This window comes from Candida tropicalis (assembly GCF_000006335.3).
Source record: "Candida tropicalis MYA-3404 genomic scaffold supercont3.3, whole genome shotgun sequence".
In the NCBI taxonomy this organism is placed as follows: Eukaryota; Fungi; Ascomycota; class Pichiomycetes; order Serinales; family Debaryomycetaceae; genus Candida; species Candida tropicalis.
The window spans coordinates 163,336-179,728 of record NW_003020055.1 but is presented as its reverse complement, the minus strand read 5'-3'; the positions used below and the strand labels follow the sequence as shown (position 1 = coordinate 179,728).

Sequence of the window (16,393 nt, the reverse complement as noted above, 5' to 3'; positions counted from 1 at the left end):
ATTAATTCCTAATGAAATTTAGTAGTAGTAAGTTAAGCTTAAGTTAAGGTAAGGTCAAGTTAAGTTAAGTTTAAGTTAAGTTAAGTTTAAGTCAAGTTAAGTTAAGTTCGTTAAGTTAAGTTAAGCTGAGTTAAGTTAAGTTAAGTTAAGTCAAGTTGTGTTAAGCGATATTACCGATAAAATGGAAGAAAATTCTCTACTCTCTTCTCTTCTATTGTTTAACTCATCTTGCAGGCTCTTGATCGGAAGTGAATCCTAAAAACGTAAACCTAAAATTTTGCTGTTCATTAAACTATTGAAATATTATAATCAAACTATTCGGATTATAATTTTTTGTTGAGTTTTTAATTGAGGCTAATTTGGCGGTAGTGGTGCAAAAGACTGGCGCTTAGTGTTAATGATGGAGTTCCATATTAATGAAAGGTGATATTGTGCCACTTATTCTTAATACACTTATGTACGACTATAAATATAGCAAAAAAAAAAAGAAAAGAAATGATGATACGTCCATTCATTCATTCTTTTGCAAGGGCATTTTAAGGAGTTACAATTGTTCCACACCTGAGTGGGTGATGTTCACAGAGGATGACTATTTAGATCCCTTTATATAAGGCTGATTAGTGCATACCATGGAAATGTAATACATTTTATCTACTGTTCAGCATTGTCACTAATCCTTCCACCTTTTCTTCTTCTTCTATAAACTGAAAAGGAAAATTTGGAAATAGAAATATAATCAACGGAATTCAGTTCCAACTAAAAAATCATGAAATTAAAAATAAAATAAAAAAAAAAAAACAAAAAAAAAAAAAAAACACGAAAAATTTTTCAATTTAGAAATTGGAAATTGGGAAATGGAAATCCATTTGTTTACTTTAAATCTTTATTTCTCTTAAGATTAAGCATGCTTTCATTAAGCCCATTTTCCTCACCGTAGATGTCGGCCATTTTTGTCACCTAAAACTTTTCTTCAATGTAATTTTGAATTGAAGAAAGATTTCTTTTTCTGAAACAACTTTTTTTGTTTTTTTTTTTTATTTTTTGTTTTGTTTAGTTTCGTTGGAACAATAACTCCCTTTTTCCTTTCCTCTGATTATCACTATCGGACCTATTCAGAGGTGTCTGCTTCATTTGATATCACATCTTAAAAGAAACACATTTTGTTGTTCATTGGTTTCCGTGTATTCTTTTTTGCAACTAAGATAACCTTCCCTTTATTCAAACTAAAAAAAAAAAAAAATACCCCATAAAATTTTTATTCATTATTTATTATAATTGAAAGTTGTTCCTTGTTTTCATTTTACCCCTTAAGACTTTGATTATAATTCATGGTTGGTTATATACCGAATAATGGCCCTTCTTCAAACCAGGTCCAGCAATATTCGTACCAACAACGCCCTCAACAACAGCCTGAGTCAAAACCTAATGGTCCCTTTGTGCAATTCCCTCAACAACAACAACAACATCAACCAAATTCTGCAAACTACCACCTTCAACCACACCAACCTTTACAACAGCTTCTGCAGCAGCCAAAGCCTCCTCTGGAACATCAGATTCAAACTTATCATCCTCAACACCCTTCTACAACCACTTCTAATACGACCAACATGCAATATATTCGACAGTTTCTGTATCAAGTTAATCCAAATTATTCAGCAACTTTAAAATTTGTTAAAGATTTAGACCTGATGACTAAGAATTGGTCTGCTACTGAGATTAAAAGCAGTAGAAGACTAGTGAAGTTTGAATTTACTACTGAGAATTATGTTCAAGTTATTGATTTCAATCCAATTTCCACTACTGATTATGACAATTTAAAACCAACAATATCATGTATTTATTGGAAAGAAATGAATTCATATGTGGTTACTTCAGTTGATATCATAATATTATTGGAATATTTGGTTAATCAAACCTTTGATGTGGAGGAAGAGAACAAAATTAGAAGAAATTTGCTTAGTTCCAAACCTACTACTAGATCTGGAGCAAATAGTTTCTGATCGAAACTTTTTTAATTTAATTATGAGTATGGAAAATCCAAGACCAAGGAATATTGAAAAGGATTTAAAAGTGTTTAATTGGAGTGATTTACGTAAAGCTATTTCAAAAGTAATGTCTAAATATTATGTTGTATTACCTAATGAATCTACCAACAACCCTCAACAACAACAACGACCACGACCCTCATGGAGTACTTCTGGTGGAAGTGGAGTATATCCTCCGCAGCAACAACAGGCACTGCAATCACCGCATATTTTGCAATCACCCTCAAGCTCTTTACCATCATCTGTTCCTACTCCATTTCAATATACACCAATTCAACAACATTTTCCTGAGTTTCAAAACCAACAAAGTCCAGGGTATTTCCCAAGACATGCATCATTACCAAATGTAATGCTGATTTCTTCAACAAATTCAACAACATTTCCATCATCAAAAGATCCTTATATGAATTATAATAAACTAATGGCCTTTGATAAATATCAACCTCAATTTCCACCGCCATCTCCTCAAAATTTAATGAACCATTATGATACAACTCCTCATCAAGAATATCAGCAAACTCGTCATAATTCTCAACCTTTTATACTGAAACCTACTCAGTTTAATTCAATTTGGCATATGAGAAAGAATTCATTACCTCAATCATTCCATTCAAATTTTTATATAACTCATCAACAACATCAACAACAGCATCATGAACATCATGATCATCATCGTCAACAACAATACCAATATCAACCAGGACAAGGAAATTCTCAACCGTCACCTCATTCATCCAATAATCATCATTACGATTCAAAAGTAATGTCTCCAATAAATTCAGGAGATAATACTCCACCGGCTAATGATACTCAATCTAATGACCAAATTTTAAAAAGGCCCTTAGACGTAACATCTTCGTCTTTGAGTAATAAAATTTCTTCAATGTTGAATAAATCACCAATTAGTGATACCAAATCATCCATTAATAATAGTAACGATTTACAAAATTCAAAATTAGATAATTTATCAAATCAAGCAAATTTTAAAAATACTATTACAAAAGTTAATCTAAATGATTTGATTACACGCGATACACTGGTTGATAAATTAAATAATGGTATAATAGTTAATGATAAGTCCAATAATAATGAGTCAAGTGGTAACTCAACTAGGTTACCATCAATAGCACAATTATTAAATAGAAACCATAGTCAAGATGGAACTAACAAAGAACCAGCTACTACTATCAATAATAAAAAAGAGGGTTGGGGTAATAAACAAGAAGAAGAAGAGGTTGAGGAAAGCGATTTACCATTAAATAAAAAGCAAAAGAATTCATCAAGTGATTGATGGATAACGGGAGGAGAGAACAGAATATATAGATTGTAGAAGTATTAGTTAATATGTAATTATCATGATAATAATGACAAACACACCCAATGACGTTATTCATGAATTTGACTTTCTACTACAAAACGCAACAAATATAAAAACTTAATAAGAATATGTATTATAATTATTTTGATTTATTGTCTATTTGATCAACTGTATCTTTAAAATCAGGAGTACTTTTAAAAACAGCTCCTTTACCAGGTTCAATAGTTACATAATTCAAATAATCACCAGTAGTAGTAGATTTTTTAACCTCGGTATTATCATTACTCTTAACTGGAGTAACAATCTTATCAGAACGTTTTATTGAAGGAATAATAAATGAATTATCAACATTTGATTGAATCAATATATTTCTAGGACCAATAATTTTAATAAATTCTTGATTTCCAACTAAATAATTAAACCCTGATTCTTTCACATCTGAAGAATATTTGAAAATAGATTGAAAAATCTTTTTAAATGATTTATTAAATTGATCAAATCTATATTTAATCATTCCCCATGAATTAGGTTCATATAATTTAGGTTTCTCAATAATAACATCACTAGTATTACTATCAATTATAGATTGATCTTTTAAAGGAAATTGATATTTTATAATACAATTTTGTAAATCATAAGGTCCATTAACTGTAATACCCAATAAATTTTCTTTATTAATCAAAATTTCTTCATTTTTAATTAAATTTAAATTATAAATATTTCCATTCCCAATTAATCCAACATTACCTCTACCACTTATTAAAATATAACCAATTTTTCTATTTATCCAAGAAATTAAACCAGTTTTAAATTTTTTATTACCAAATCCCAATTTTTTTGATAATTTTTTAGAAATATAATTAGGTAATTTATAAATATTCAAATTTAATGAATTTCCAGAATATGCTTGAATTGAATCATTTTTCAAAATTGCCCAATCTGTACCACCATCTAATATTAAATTAACAAACAGTTTATCTCCATTATTCTTTGAAAATATACTTCCACCTCTTCTACTTTGTGAACTAACTAAAATTGAAAATGGACTTGTTGAAATTAATCTTTGATATCCTTTATTACTATCAATTCCATAAATTAATTTCTTCCAAAATAAAGGAAATTCTAAACTTGATCTAACTGAATTAATAGATGTAATGTCTTGTTTAATTCCATAAATGGATAATAATGATCCTCTTTTTAAATAAATAGGCACAGATGGTGGTAAATTAATTGAAAGTATTGATGATGACGATGATGATGTTGTTGAACTCCCTGAATTACCAAGGGTTTTAAATTCAGGTGCTTCTAATGTTCTTGAATTGGTTAATTCTTCAACTTGTTGAATATTTGATGGAATAGTTGTTGTTTTGGTTAATTGTTCTGTGGAAATCGTAGATGATGGTTGTTGATTGATTGTAATTGATCTAATAAAGTTCAATTGATGTAGACGAACACATGGTCTACCTATTTTTGTGTTTATCATTATTCAATACAATTATGCCTGTGTTGCAATTGAAAGAGATGTCTTGATGTTGATGTTGATGTTGGTGACTATCACTGGTTTTTTTTTTTTTTTTGCTCTCTCTTTATTTCTGTTGCCCGTTCCTCGGTTTTATTGGTTGAAATTTTTCACTTACTTTACAAAACTAATATAAAGTCAAATAAATTATTTATATTGAATAATAAGAACCGAACTGAAAATAAATAATAAGCCTATTTCCTCATTTTTTTTTTTATGTTTTTGTTTTGTATGAATGTATAACTATATGCATTTGTATATAAAAAGCATCAACTTAGAGGGTGTGGTTCCTTTTTAGCATTAGTTCTCTCTATCAACAATGCTTTAAAACAGGAACAACTTGCACACTCTTCCTTCTGTAGTATCATCTTGTTTGCTTTTTTTTTTTATTTGTTTCCTTTAAAATCTAAAATATTTTCCTTTTTGCCTGTGTAGTACCTTTTTTAATAAAACTAAGAAATCTATCTCCATACTCTTTAGAAGGCACAGCCAGAATGGTACTTCGTTGATGACTTAAACTTCTCCACATTGTCTCTAATCGTTTCTTTAATGAATAATTAGTTAAACAATCAATGATACCAAGATAATAAATTTCTCCTGTCGGTACATTATCCTCTGTAGTTGCTCTGATACCACCATCATGACCATAAAATACATATTTGGATCTTCCAGGGAACACATCACTAGGCAAATCTTGTAATCTATCTAAATCTCTTGGATTGGTACTAATTAATGCAATTTTATCAAATGATTTCGGTTCAAACACCGATAATTGTTTCTCTAAATCAACACTATTCCCCTTTTTAACATCATGAATACCCAATAACAAAGAATAATCCATAACATTGACTTTCTTCAATAGTTTAACATCGGCTTCTAATTGTTTGAAAAAAATATTTCGCTTCTCAGGCCCAAATTGTATCTTACGTTTATCATCTAACCAATTAAGATCTTTTAGGGTGAATTTAGATAATTCATTTTCTTGTCCTTCTGGTATTTTGGTCATTCTACCCCAAGTTGAACCTTTCAAATCATATTTCAAATGAATATCACGGTGGGGTGGAAATAAATTGTTCATAACCACAAAATGCACTTTTCTACTTCCACCTCCGAATAATGGCATTTTAACTCTGTGCAACCCATAAAATTGTGAAATCAATGTATTTGGATTATCTTTCACATGATGATGGTAATCTTTTAACATTCGAAGTAATTGTTTATGTTCTGAATGATGAATGGTTTTAATAATGAATCGAAAATCTCTACTATAATAAAAAAATGATCCTGATTTTCCTGGAGATCCCAATTCGGATAAAATATATTTCCCTGTGATCGAAACCAAATAATCTGCTGGATCAATACCAAAGATTTGTCTCAATTCTCGGAACACTTCTGGGCAATAGTCCTTAAATTTGAAATCATATTTGGAACTAGGAGTTAATTCACTACCATCAAAATTAAAAGAAAGTTTTTTAGTGGCTTTGAAATCTTCATCTGTCAATTTTCTCATTACACCTGAGCATCTGGAAACGGCAACTCTAATCCCGGTTAACATGTTATATGCCATGACAAAATTTTCATGGCCTTCACTGATTTTATTACCAACCAACACTTTTTCCTCTTCTGTGAGTCTCTTTTTAAATTGTCTCTTTTGTATGATAGAATCCCTCATACGTTGAATTTCAAAACTGGTGGTAACTGGCAATTGTTGAGGTGCTCCTGTTCCACTATAAGTATTTCGATTATTTAAAGGTCTTTCGATTGTTATGGAATGTCTTGTTAAAGCAATCACTGATTCTGTCCTTGATGATAATCGATGCATCTTATTTGAATTTGATTGCATACTATTTCTTGAATTTGAAAGAAGTGGTGCCGGTGATGTATGTCTTCTGATATTTTTTGGTGTTACTAGATTAGTTGCCAGATCAGATCGAAGACGTAATGTAGTCGGTACTTGTGGAAGTGGAGACGTTGGTTTTTGATGTTCCAAAGGTGGAGACTGAACTTTTTGATCTTGTTGCTGTGGTGGTTGAGGAGATGTCTGTTTTGATTTAATTGTAGAATCATCTGTTGATTGGTTGTGCAAAGACATGTTATGCAAAGGGTCTACTTCTATCGAATTCCGCACATTATTTCTTTTTATTTGAAATTCAAATTCATCGGTTGATTCTGGCGGCGGTATTGTGGATTTTGATTCGTTATGTTCAATAGATGAAGGGGTAGTTTCATGGGTATAATTTGAATTCGTTTCTGATCTAGTTCCTTTAAATGAAGTAGGGGTTGAAGGTGAATGATGGTTATTTGATTCTTCTACAATTTCATCTTGTTGTTGTAAATTTTCTGATGTTAATAATGGCAATTTAAGTGTAGAATCATCATGAGATGTATGACTTGACGGTGTACTTGAGACTGTACTAGATATGTTATCATGAATACTTGGTTGATGTGATATTGATGACAACATTTGGGATGATGATGATGTTAAGGATATTGATGATGAAGATCTAGTTGGAGATTCTTGTCTTATTTGTTGTTGAAGATGATGTTGATTCTTGTTGTTCTTGTTGTTCTTGTCAGATTGGTCCGATAGATGCGATCTTGTTGCTTCAAATTTTGTCGGAGGTTCTGTTATGGAAGATATTTGTATCATAAGTAAACTTATAATTCAACAAAATAGAATGAAAGCAAGAAATTAGTCCGTCTTCTTCTTTCGTTTTTATGATAAACTTAATTGATGAAGTCAAAAAATAATAATAAATTGACGATTCCCTTATTTTTTTTTCTCTTTGAATTGTATTAATAAATTTTTCTTCTTTTTTTTTTTTATTGGTTTCGTCAAGGATGTGAATTTTATTTCCCTCTGTCTTCACAGCCTGAAGAAGAATATGTTATAAACAAGTGGTGCTAAATTCAGACTACTTGAATAATGATAGAAACAAATGGAACCTGATGGGTAGTTAGAGTACTTGGTTGATTGGTTGGTTGATTGATTAGTTGATTGGTTGTAAATGGGTTGTAAGAAAAGATGATGTTTTTTTTTATTATTATTATTATTATTGTCGATTGAGTGAGAGTGAGAGTGAGAGTGAGAGTGAGAGTGAGAGTTGATTTTTAATTTTTTTTTTCTTTTGTTGCTGGTGGTGGTAAAAACTAAAACAAAGAAGAAGTGGCTGCCATCTGGCTGTCTCATTCGTTTTTTCTCATTTTGCTTGTTTGTAGTAAGAATTTAAATTCTAATTTTAATTCTGATTATGTAAAACATTCACGAATTATTATCAACCAACTGACCACCCTCCTGTTAGTCACTGGATATGTCATCATTATTAGAGTGAAGTTGTCTGTCTGTGTGAGTGAGTGAGTGAGTGTGTGGATTGGTGGCTGATTTATGATTGGATCATAAACATAGCATGCAAAGCTCACACAGCCATCTCTTCGTGCAAACAACAACACACGCCTTGGATTTACAACCACATGTTTAATTATTTAACTTTATCAATTGCAATGCAAAGAATAATCATCTCTACTAGTTCTATATAATGGCAACAGTAATGTGGAGAAATTGGTTACAACGTAGTATTATCAAAATCAACTTTAGTGGAAAATCAATAAAAAAAAGGGAATCAAGATTAAATTCGTATGTTCCTTTTCTCTAGACTAAAACATCCCTTGATCCAGTAACAAACCCACTCACTCGTTTCATGTTTTCAGTAAATTTCAAGCCATTTCTCGGTTACTCACATGAGACATCACAGTCTTTTCAAAAAAATGTGGTTAGTTTCTACCAACACTACACCTTTGGCATTCTTTTATAATTCGGTTATCCTTACCAATCATCTTTATCTTGTTTAGAACCCCTTACTAGGACTTGTCAATTCCGAACTTAAGTCCGTAAACTCCATGATTCCTGTTTTTTCTACTGTTTTGTGCACCACCGCACGACTATACATTTATTCAACCGCACACACACACACACACACACACACACACACACACACAAAACAGTTGAAATGTCAATCCACTTTATTGCAAAGACAATAAGAGAATGTTATAAGGTTGCAAAAAAACAAGAAAAGAACAACATCTCCAGAGGAGATGACATGGTTTAACCTTTGCCAGCCATGTCTGTCAAATTAGATTGTTCCCTTTTTTCTGTTGTATCAATTTATTTTTTCTTCGCTGCTTTGCTAGGAAATATTATTATGACCTGATCATCGGGTTCTGTTCGGAACGATAATCGGGCCGCTCTTGGGTTGTTCCATTTCGGGTTCCCGAAAAATTTTTCAGATTTTTCTTTCAAACTTTTATATTAGTGTTATGATTATTATTTCCGCGCAATGCCATGCTATGGCTTGAGATAGCCACTACTCTCATTTTGATTATTTATTTCCTATTTCTAATCTCTTTGTTACTAATAGGTTCTTTATTAAATTTTTTCATATTTAATTACTAAGATATAGCGCCACCTTCAGTTTATCTTATTAGTATTATTATTCCTTTTAGTTTCCATCCATCATCATAATCAATCAAAATGGCAATCTTACTGAAATGGTTTGGTAAAAAGAATGATGCCACTCAAGAGATAGAAGATTTGGGATTTGAAATATCTGAGTGTTCTGAAACTTGTGAATCTTGTTCTTCTAAATTTCCAAAGAGTTTAAAATTTGAAGAGAATGATCCATTATGGAAATCTACTAAACCTTATGGTATGCATATTCTTGTATCTACTGGTAAAACAGATTGGGCTCATGATGCTGTTGATGGTTCAGGTACCATAAAACATGCAGTTGCTAAATGGGCTGGAGATAAGAAATCTCCCTTAGGTACTATAAAAGTTAATGTTTGTTCCATGGGTTCTGATGATTTTTATATTAATGATGATTATATCAATGAGAAAAAGACTGACCTTTTGGTATTGCCTTATTTTTTAAATATTAAAGGTATTGCTATTGATCAAGTTGATGAAGTATTGGATGAATTACATCAATTATTAGTTGATGAAGTAACAATAGAAAAGATTACTTCAAGATTACCTATGGTTTCTCCTGATCCAAATCAAAGTTATGTATTTATGTGTTCTCATACCACCAGAGATAAACGTTGTGGAGTAACAGCACCAATAATGAAGAAAGAAATGGAAAATTATTTACAAGAATTAGATTTATACAGAGATTTTGGTGATAATACTCCAGGCGGTGTTTCTGTTCAATTTATTAATCATATTGGTGGTCATAAATATGCTGCTAATATAATTATTTATTTGAAATCCCTGGGTAAAAATATCTGGTTAGGTTTATGTAAACCAAATAATGTTAGACCAATTGTGGATCAATGTATTCTTGGTGATGGTAAAGTTTGGCCAGATAAAGTTAGAATGGTTCAAAAATTCAACCCAATCGATTGGTAGAGAGTGTGTGCGCATGTATGTATAGATCTGGTTTTAATATTATTGTTTATCATCTTAATAGTGTTATTTATTTATTCATAATCTATCAGTGTAGTCTATATCAACAGTCTAAGAATGTTTGCTCTTTTAGTCAATGAGTCAATGGTGATTCCATTGATTTTATCAATATCATTAATCAAAATATTATCGACTCTGGCTAATTCAGCAGGAATAAACTCTTTAGCAGAGATCAATTTCTTATAATATTCAATAGAATCACCATTACCACCATTGAAACTATCCATCTTTTCATATAATTCGTCTTCACTTAAATTTTCTTTAAACAATTGTGAGATAGGTTTAATGACACCAGCATCTGGTTGTAAATTACCAGACGCATCACGACTTAATCCAGTATATTTATTAATAGCATCGAGTAAATTATTAAACTTTTGACCTCCTTTGTAAACAACCGGATTTTCCAAATCTCCATTCTTAAAGAATAAAATTGATGGTAAATTTTGGACATCATATTTTTCATCGATTGAATTATCATCATGTTTATCAATTGTAATATGACTAATTAATAAATTATCGTCTCTCGCATAAACTTCATCAGCTAAGATTTCTAAAGTTGGATCTAAATCTTTACAGTATTTACACCAAGATGCAACAAATGCAACAACAGCATATTCTTTCAGTGAAACAACTTGATTGAAATTACTTGGTGTCAATTCCACAAATCCATTATTTTTAGTATCAACTTCATCTACCTTCACTTCTTGTTCTTGTTCTTGTTCTTCTCTCTTTTCTTCTAATTTAATACCACTCAATTGTTGAATGAAATTACTTAAACTTGTAATATCTCTAATTCCATCAAATTCAACTTTACGTCCATCATCATAAAAAAATAATAATGTAGGATATCCAATTTCAACATATTTCTTTGCCATTTTTTTACCATCTTTATCTCCATTAATTTTAACAAATTGAATATCAGGAATATCATTATATAATTCACTTAATTTATCAATTGTTGGTGCTAATTTTTTACAATGACGACACCAATCAGCATAAAAATCAACAAATGTAAATTTACCTGGAGTTTTAATAATTGATTGTAATGTCTGATCATTTGCTTGAATTATATTCGAAGCGGAATATGAAAATACACTAGTTATAAATACAAATATTGGTAGAAGATTCATTGGTTGGTATGAAGTATAGTGTTAGTAATCAATCGAATTATGTGAAATTCTCGGATTATTAATTTTTTTTTTTTTTTATTATTTTTTTTTTTGTTCCACTTGTCGACCTGGACCCACGATCCCTTGGTAAGAAAGATTCGGACCTGATGGAACATGCTATACCCACCACGAGTTGATGTCACATATATGTCTGAATGTTTATTCAGCAAATGAGGAGGGTCTCTTTAAGGTTCAAAGAGATTGATTAAATTTGATGGTGGTTAGATATTGCCAATTTATTATGCTTATGTAATATCACGTGCGTTGGTTATACCTGGACTTTGTAGTTAGAATTCATATTAGTTGCAAAAAAAAATATCAATGAATAATAATTTCCCAAATACTAATAAACATTCCTTCAAATCTTGTACAATTTGTAATGATTTTAGTCTAAATTTTTGTTGAAATTTTTGTTGAAAAATTTATTCAATACCAATCATGAACTTTAGAATACGCGTTGTTGATGATATGCAAACATGTTCAACAAAGCCCCTCATTAGTCACATTTCGCAAAAAGCCAATTGAAATGGCTTTGAATTATAATATCATGAAATACATTCCTTTGAGCATTAATCGCTCTTATACAAAAAATAACTCGTAGAGAATTTTATTTAATTTGACTAAAAACTTGGTAGCTTGATGTTAAGACACGACTAGTGAATTATGTCAGATGTCAGTAACTTGATATCACCAACAACAAAGAAGAAGAGTAAAGCATCACAAGTTATAACTCAATTATACACATGTAAGGAGGTTCCTGAGAAATCGGACGACTCCATGGTGGGAATAAATCCTCTTTGAGAAGCTTTTTTCCTACAATAGGTAACAAATTATACTAATTCATTTTCTTTGGTGATAGTTATAATATTATTATATAAGCGTAATACCACTACCTACATCAACCATGTGAAAATGTAATCCCAATGAGGACTAAACCTTTCGGTTGGATCCGGTTCAGTAAATCACTTGGCTATCCCAAAACTCATTCAAGCGAATCTTTGTCTTTTCTAATATTTAGATTATCAGTTGAAGCAGGATAAATTCAAAAGGATATGCTTTTAAAGAAACCGCGTCTCATTAAGTAAGCGATGTTTAGATTACGTCCGTTTTCATTCTTAAAAGGAATTATATTTTCTTTAATCTTAACTGTTTTGAAAAATAATGCAATCATTTAATTTACAGGATGATCTAAGATTTCTGGGTTAATTCAATAATGATTCTTTCTACTGGTTATGGATAATAAATATACAGAAATGGAGAGACTTTGTTAAAAGTTTACGAATAATTCTACACAACATGCCGAGGCGTTTTCGCGTATTAAACAATAAGCCAGGAATGGGTGAAAAGTGGCATTATTTGAAGATTGTACTAATGATCAGTTTATACCATGATATAGAGATTCTATATTTAGTAGCATAACCACGGATTCATCTTTATCTTTTCACTGCACTGGTTGAGAGCGGATAAGAATAGAGATGGTTCTCGGGAACTCGCATACATGACGAAAGTTTTCCATCGTCATCGTCAATTACTTCACGATAGACATATTTCCATTAAATATTCCACGGAATTAATATTTTAACCAATTAGACCTGCCATCAACTTTCTTTCTTTTTTTTTTGTAGAATTCATTCTTATTAAAGAGTCGATGAGTTCCGGATGTTTAAAAATTCAAAAAAAAAATAATATTTTTCCATTTTTCTGTTACCCTTTCGATATTACTCTTTCTAGAAGTTTATATAGACAAACCTTTAAAGATCGGTGTTATTCAGGCCTATCTACATGGTAAATCCTTTTGTTGCACATTACAACAAGGATTTTCCATCTTTAAAATACCTAAATTTCGTGAGTTAGATAATGGAATGTATGATAATATTTTAGTTCCTATATAACCACAAAACAAAAAATAGTCAAATAGGAAACACGTCTTTAGGGGTTCTCATCTTCATTGTTGAATTTTTTTGAAGGCGTTTCTAATACTAAACAATACAAGAAGAGTAATGATTCGGGTTTTCAGGTTGCATAAAGCAAAAGTCGAATGATATTGAGTTTCAGAAAGAATAACCTTTTTGAAATGTAAAAACGAATTATAACAAGAAAGATCTTAAATAAAGATCTTGAATGAAAAGTGTGCCAAGGAGTGAACAAATATAGACTTGGTCGTAGAGTGACATTTTATGTCTTTCATTTTGGCATTCTGACTTATGGCAAAATCATCAATAAACTCATTATTCGCCTCAAGTTTAATAAATAACAGTCGCCCTAGTAATTACAAGAATCCCTTTCTTTTATTTTTATTTTTAGTCGTTTAAACCTTACTAAACTAAAAAAAAAGAAGAAAAATTATTATTTCTAACACACCATTCATCAACCTGGTGTTTCATATCCAAATGAACTAAAACCTCATTAACGCTGTTCATCAAGGATCAGCGTTTAACAATAGATTCTATACGGTACAAAAATCCATGTAGTGTATATTTTACAACAAGTCGTGTGTGGACAGATAAATTATTGTTCTTTTTTTTGCAGCGAGTGTGATTTCACTATAGGATTTTCATTTTTATTTTGTACTACACTACATATGGGGAAACGAAGACGTTGCTTCTAAGAGAATGTACAATCATTCTATACCCTAATGATAATAATGGGCAAACTCCAAATGATTTAATAATGGTATAAAAAAAAAATCAACTATAAATAAACCTACAAGTTCCCAGGTTTTAACTGACTGATTTTTTTTGAAACTTCTTTTATTAGATCAAAAACATCAAAGAACAACATCAATAATGTTATTGAAAAATCTTATTGTTCCATTGTTAGCTACTACTGCTACTGTATCTGCTACTTTTGATTTAACCTCATCCTTAACCAAATATGCTTCATTTGATTTCGGATGCGGTGATATCTCCATTTCTAAAGGTGCTTCTTTCTCCTTGATTGATAAATTTGATGCTGCTTTCCAAGGTGATATTAGTATTGATAAAGATTGTGATTTCTTCCTTGCTTCTACTGCTCAAGCTTTAAAAGTTTCTATTGATAATCTTTTCAGTAAAGTTGTCAATAAAGGTCGTTGGGTTATTCTGACTATTGAAGCTAGTAAAGAATGTATTATTAACATTGCTGGTGCTAAATTGGAAAATATTGGTAATTTGATTTGTGCTATTGAAGCTAAGAAAGTTGCTCTTATTTCCACAATTATTAAAAACGTTGGTTGTATTCATATTCATCAAAATCAATGTACCGACACTACTGTTCAACTTGGTTGTGTTGGTGGTAGTATTGAAAACTCAGGTACTGTTTGTTTAACCAATTATAAAGCTAAAGCTTTTGCCCCAATTAAAGGTTCTGGTTGTATTGCTATTGAAAAAGATTCTCATTTTGAAATTGGTGATTGGATTTCTATTGATAAAGATCAAACGTTCTACTTGGGTGCTTCTAAAGGTAGTATCAAAGCCGCCCCAGGTATCATTCCACAAGTTTACAAAGTTGCCAACTTTGGTAAAGAAAAGAAAATTTCCTTAACTACTCCATTAGGTGGAATTTCAATCTTGAAACAAGCTGCTTTCTCTTATGATTCTGGTTCTGGTATCTTGACTTTAAGAGCTGGTTTGCAAATTCAAAAATTCTTTATTGGTAAAGGTTACGATTCATCCAAATTCTCCATTTGTAAAGATGATAACACTGCTGTTCAATATAACGGTGATTGTCCATCCCCAGGTAGACCAGCTGTTTGTCAACCATGTCCACCACCACCAGAAGTTCCAGGTACCGAACCATGTACTAGTACCACCACTATTCACACCACCAAAACTGACGGTCAAATTTGTACCAAATACGAAAATGTCGTTATCTCCACCCACGGTACTGGTAATTGGTTCACTAGTACTTCTACTTCTATGGAATGTGGTCAAACTTCTCAAGCTACTTCTATTCCAAACACTCAAGTTACTGTTACTTCAACTTACACTGGTGTCACCACTGCTACCACCACCGTTACTGGTGTTTCCACTGATACTGTTATTGTCGAAGTTCCATCAACTCCAAACCCACAAGTCACTACTACTACCACTTCTGAAGGTATTACTGAAGTAACTGCTACTACTATCACTGGTGTTTCTACCGATACTGTCATTGTTGTTTGTCCACCAAGTACTACTTCTTACACTACTTATACCAACACTTGGACCGGAAGTTATACCACCACCACTACTGCTTCTGATATTGTTGTTGTTGAAGTTCCAGACACTAGTTCCACCACTTCTTCATCATCCACTTCAAGCACTGCTCCTACTACTACCGCTACTACCTCCACTACTACTGACACTGACATTGGTGGTTTCTCCACTTCTTACGTCACTGTTACTGCTGAAACCACTGAGATTGTCACTATTACCAGTTGTGCTAACAATGGATGTCATCAAACTACTGCTACTACTGGTGTCACCGTTATCACTGTTACTGAAAGTGACATTTCTACTGTTATCACCACTTACTGTCCATTGACTCAAACTCACACTTTGGGTGTTTCTTCATCCTCCACTGTTGATTTGGGTTGTCCAACTGGTTGGTTCGGTTTTGACGGTTTACCAGGTAAGAACATTCACTTTGATTTCCAAAAAACAAAGAGTATTGGTTTCTACATTGACATCAATAAATTCCACAAGAGAGATGATTCTAACTCTTCTTCAAGTGATTCTTCTTCATCTTCATCTTCTGCTGCTGCTGGTGCTATGAACACTGTTTACGGTGTTGAATTCTTATCAGCTATTGCTATTGTTTTTGCTCTTGTCTTTTAAGTCTAATCAATTACAACTCTTTTAAATACTTTATTTTATTTTATTATTTGTATACCATTTTTTTTATATTTCTTTATGATTTCCT

At 31.5% G+C, this 16,393-nt stretch overlaps 7 protein-coding genes across 7 annotated transcripts; 4 read left to right on the top strand and 3 right to left on the bottom strand. All coding sequences in view use genetic code 12, as the record gives it.

The window, feature by feature from the left end:
* Positions 1-1,328: 1,328 nt before the first annotated feature.
* Positions 1,329-2,000, top strand: CTRG_02194 (uncharacterized protein; the record flags this gene model as incomplete). Its single annotated transcript, XM_002547851.1, has 1 exon — positions 1,329-2,000. The coding sequence occupies one exon, from the start codon at positions 1,329-1,331 to the stop codon at positions 1,998-2,000; it is 672 nt and encodes a 223-aa protein (XP_002547897.1).
* Positions 1,921-3,336, top strand: CTRG_02193 (uncharacterized protein; the record flags this gene model as incomplete). Its single annotated transcript, XM_002547850.1, has 1 exon — positions 1,921-3,336. One exon carries the CDS (start codon positions 1,921-1,923, stop codon positions 3,334-3,336), a length of 1,416 nt encoding a protein of 471 aa, XP_002547896.1.
* Positions 3,337-3,502: 166 nt separating this feature from the next.
* Positions 3,503-4,846, bottom strand: CTRG_02192 (uncharacterized protein; the record flags this gene model as incomplete). The annotated part of the gene is made up of 1 exon (XM_002547849.1): positions 3,503-4,846. The coding sequence occupies one exon, from the start codon at positions 4,844-4,846 to the stop codon at positions 3,503-3,505; it is 1,344 nt and encodes a 447-aa protein (XP_002547895.1).
* Positions 4,847-5,288: 442 nt separating this feature from the next.
* MSS4 (1-phosphatidylinositol-4-phosphate 5-kinase) lies at positions 5,289-7,532 on the bottom strand (the record flags this gene model as incomplete). The annotated part of the gene is made up of 1 exon (XM_002547848.1): positions 5,289-7,532. The coding sequence occupies one exon, from the start codon at positions 7,530-7,532 to the stop codon at positions 5,289-5,291; it is 2,244 nt and encodes a 747-aa protein (XP_002547894.1).
* Positions 7,533-9,410: 1,878 nt separating this feature from the next.
* On the top strand, positions 9,411-10,286 carry CTRG_02190 (uncharacterized protein; the record flags this gene model as incomplete). The annotated part of the gene is made up of 1 exon (XM_002547847.1): positions 9,411-10,286. The coding sequence occupies one exon, from the start codon at positions 9,411-9,413 to the stop codon at positions 10,284-10,286; it is 876 nt and encodes a 291-aa protein (XP_002547893.1).
* A 95-nt stretch (positions 10,287-10,381) lies between these two features.
* CTRG_02189 (uncharacterized protein) lies at positions 10,382-11,473 on the bottom strand (the record flags this gene model as incomplete). The annotated part of the gene is made up of 1 exon (XM_002547846.1): positions 10,382-11,473. The coding sequence occupies one exon, from the start codon at positions 11,471-11,473 to the stop codon at positions 10,382-10,384; it is 1,092 nt and encodes a 363-aa protein (XP_002547892.1).
* A 2,825-nt stretch (positions 11,474-14,298) lies between these two features.
* Positions 14,299-16,308, top strand: IFF11 (Iff11p; the record flags this gene model as incomplete). Its single annotated transcript, XM_002547845.1, has 1 exon — positions 14,299-16,308. One exon carries the CDS (start codon positions 14,299-14,301, stop codon positions 16,306-16,308), a length of 2,010 nt encoding a protein of 669 aa, XP_002547891.1.
* Between the last annotated feature and the right edge of the window lie 85 nt (positions 16,309-16,393).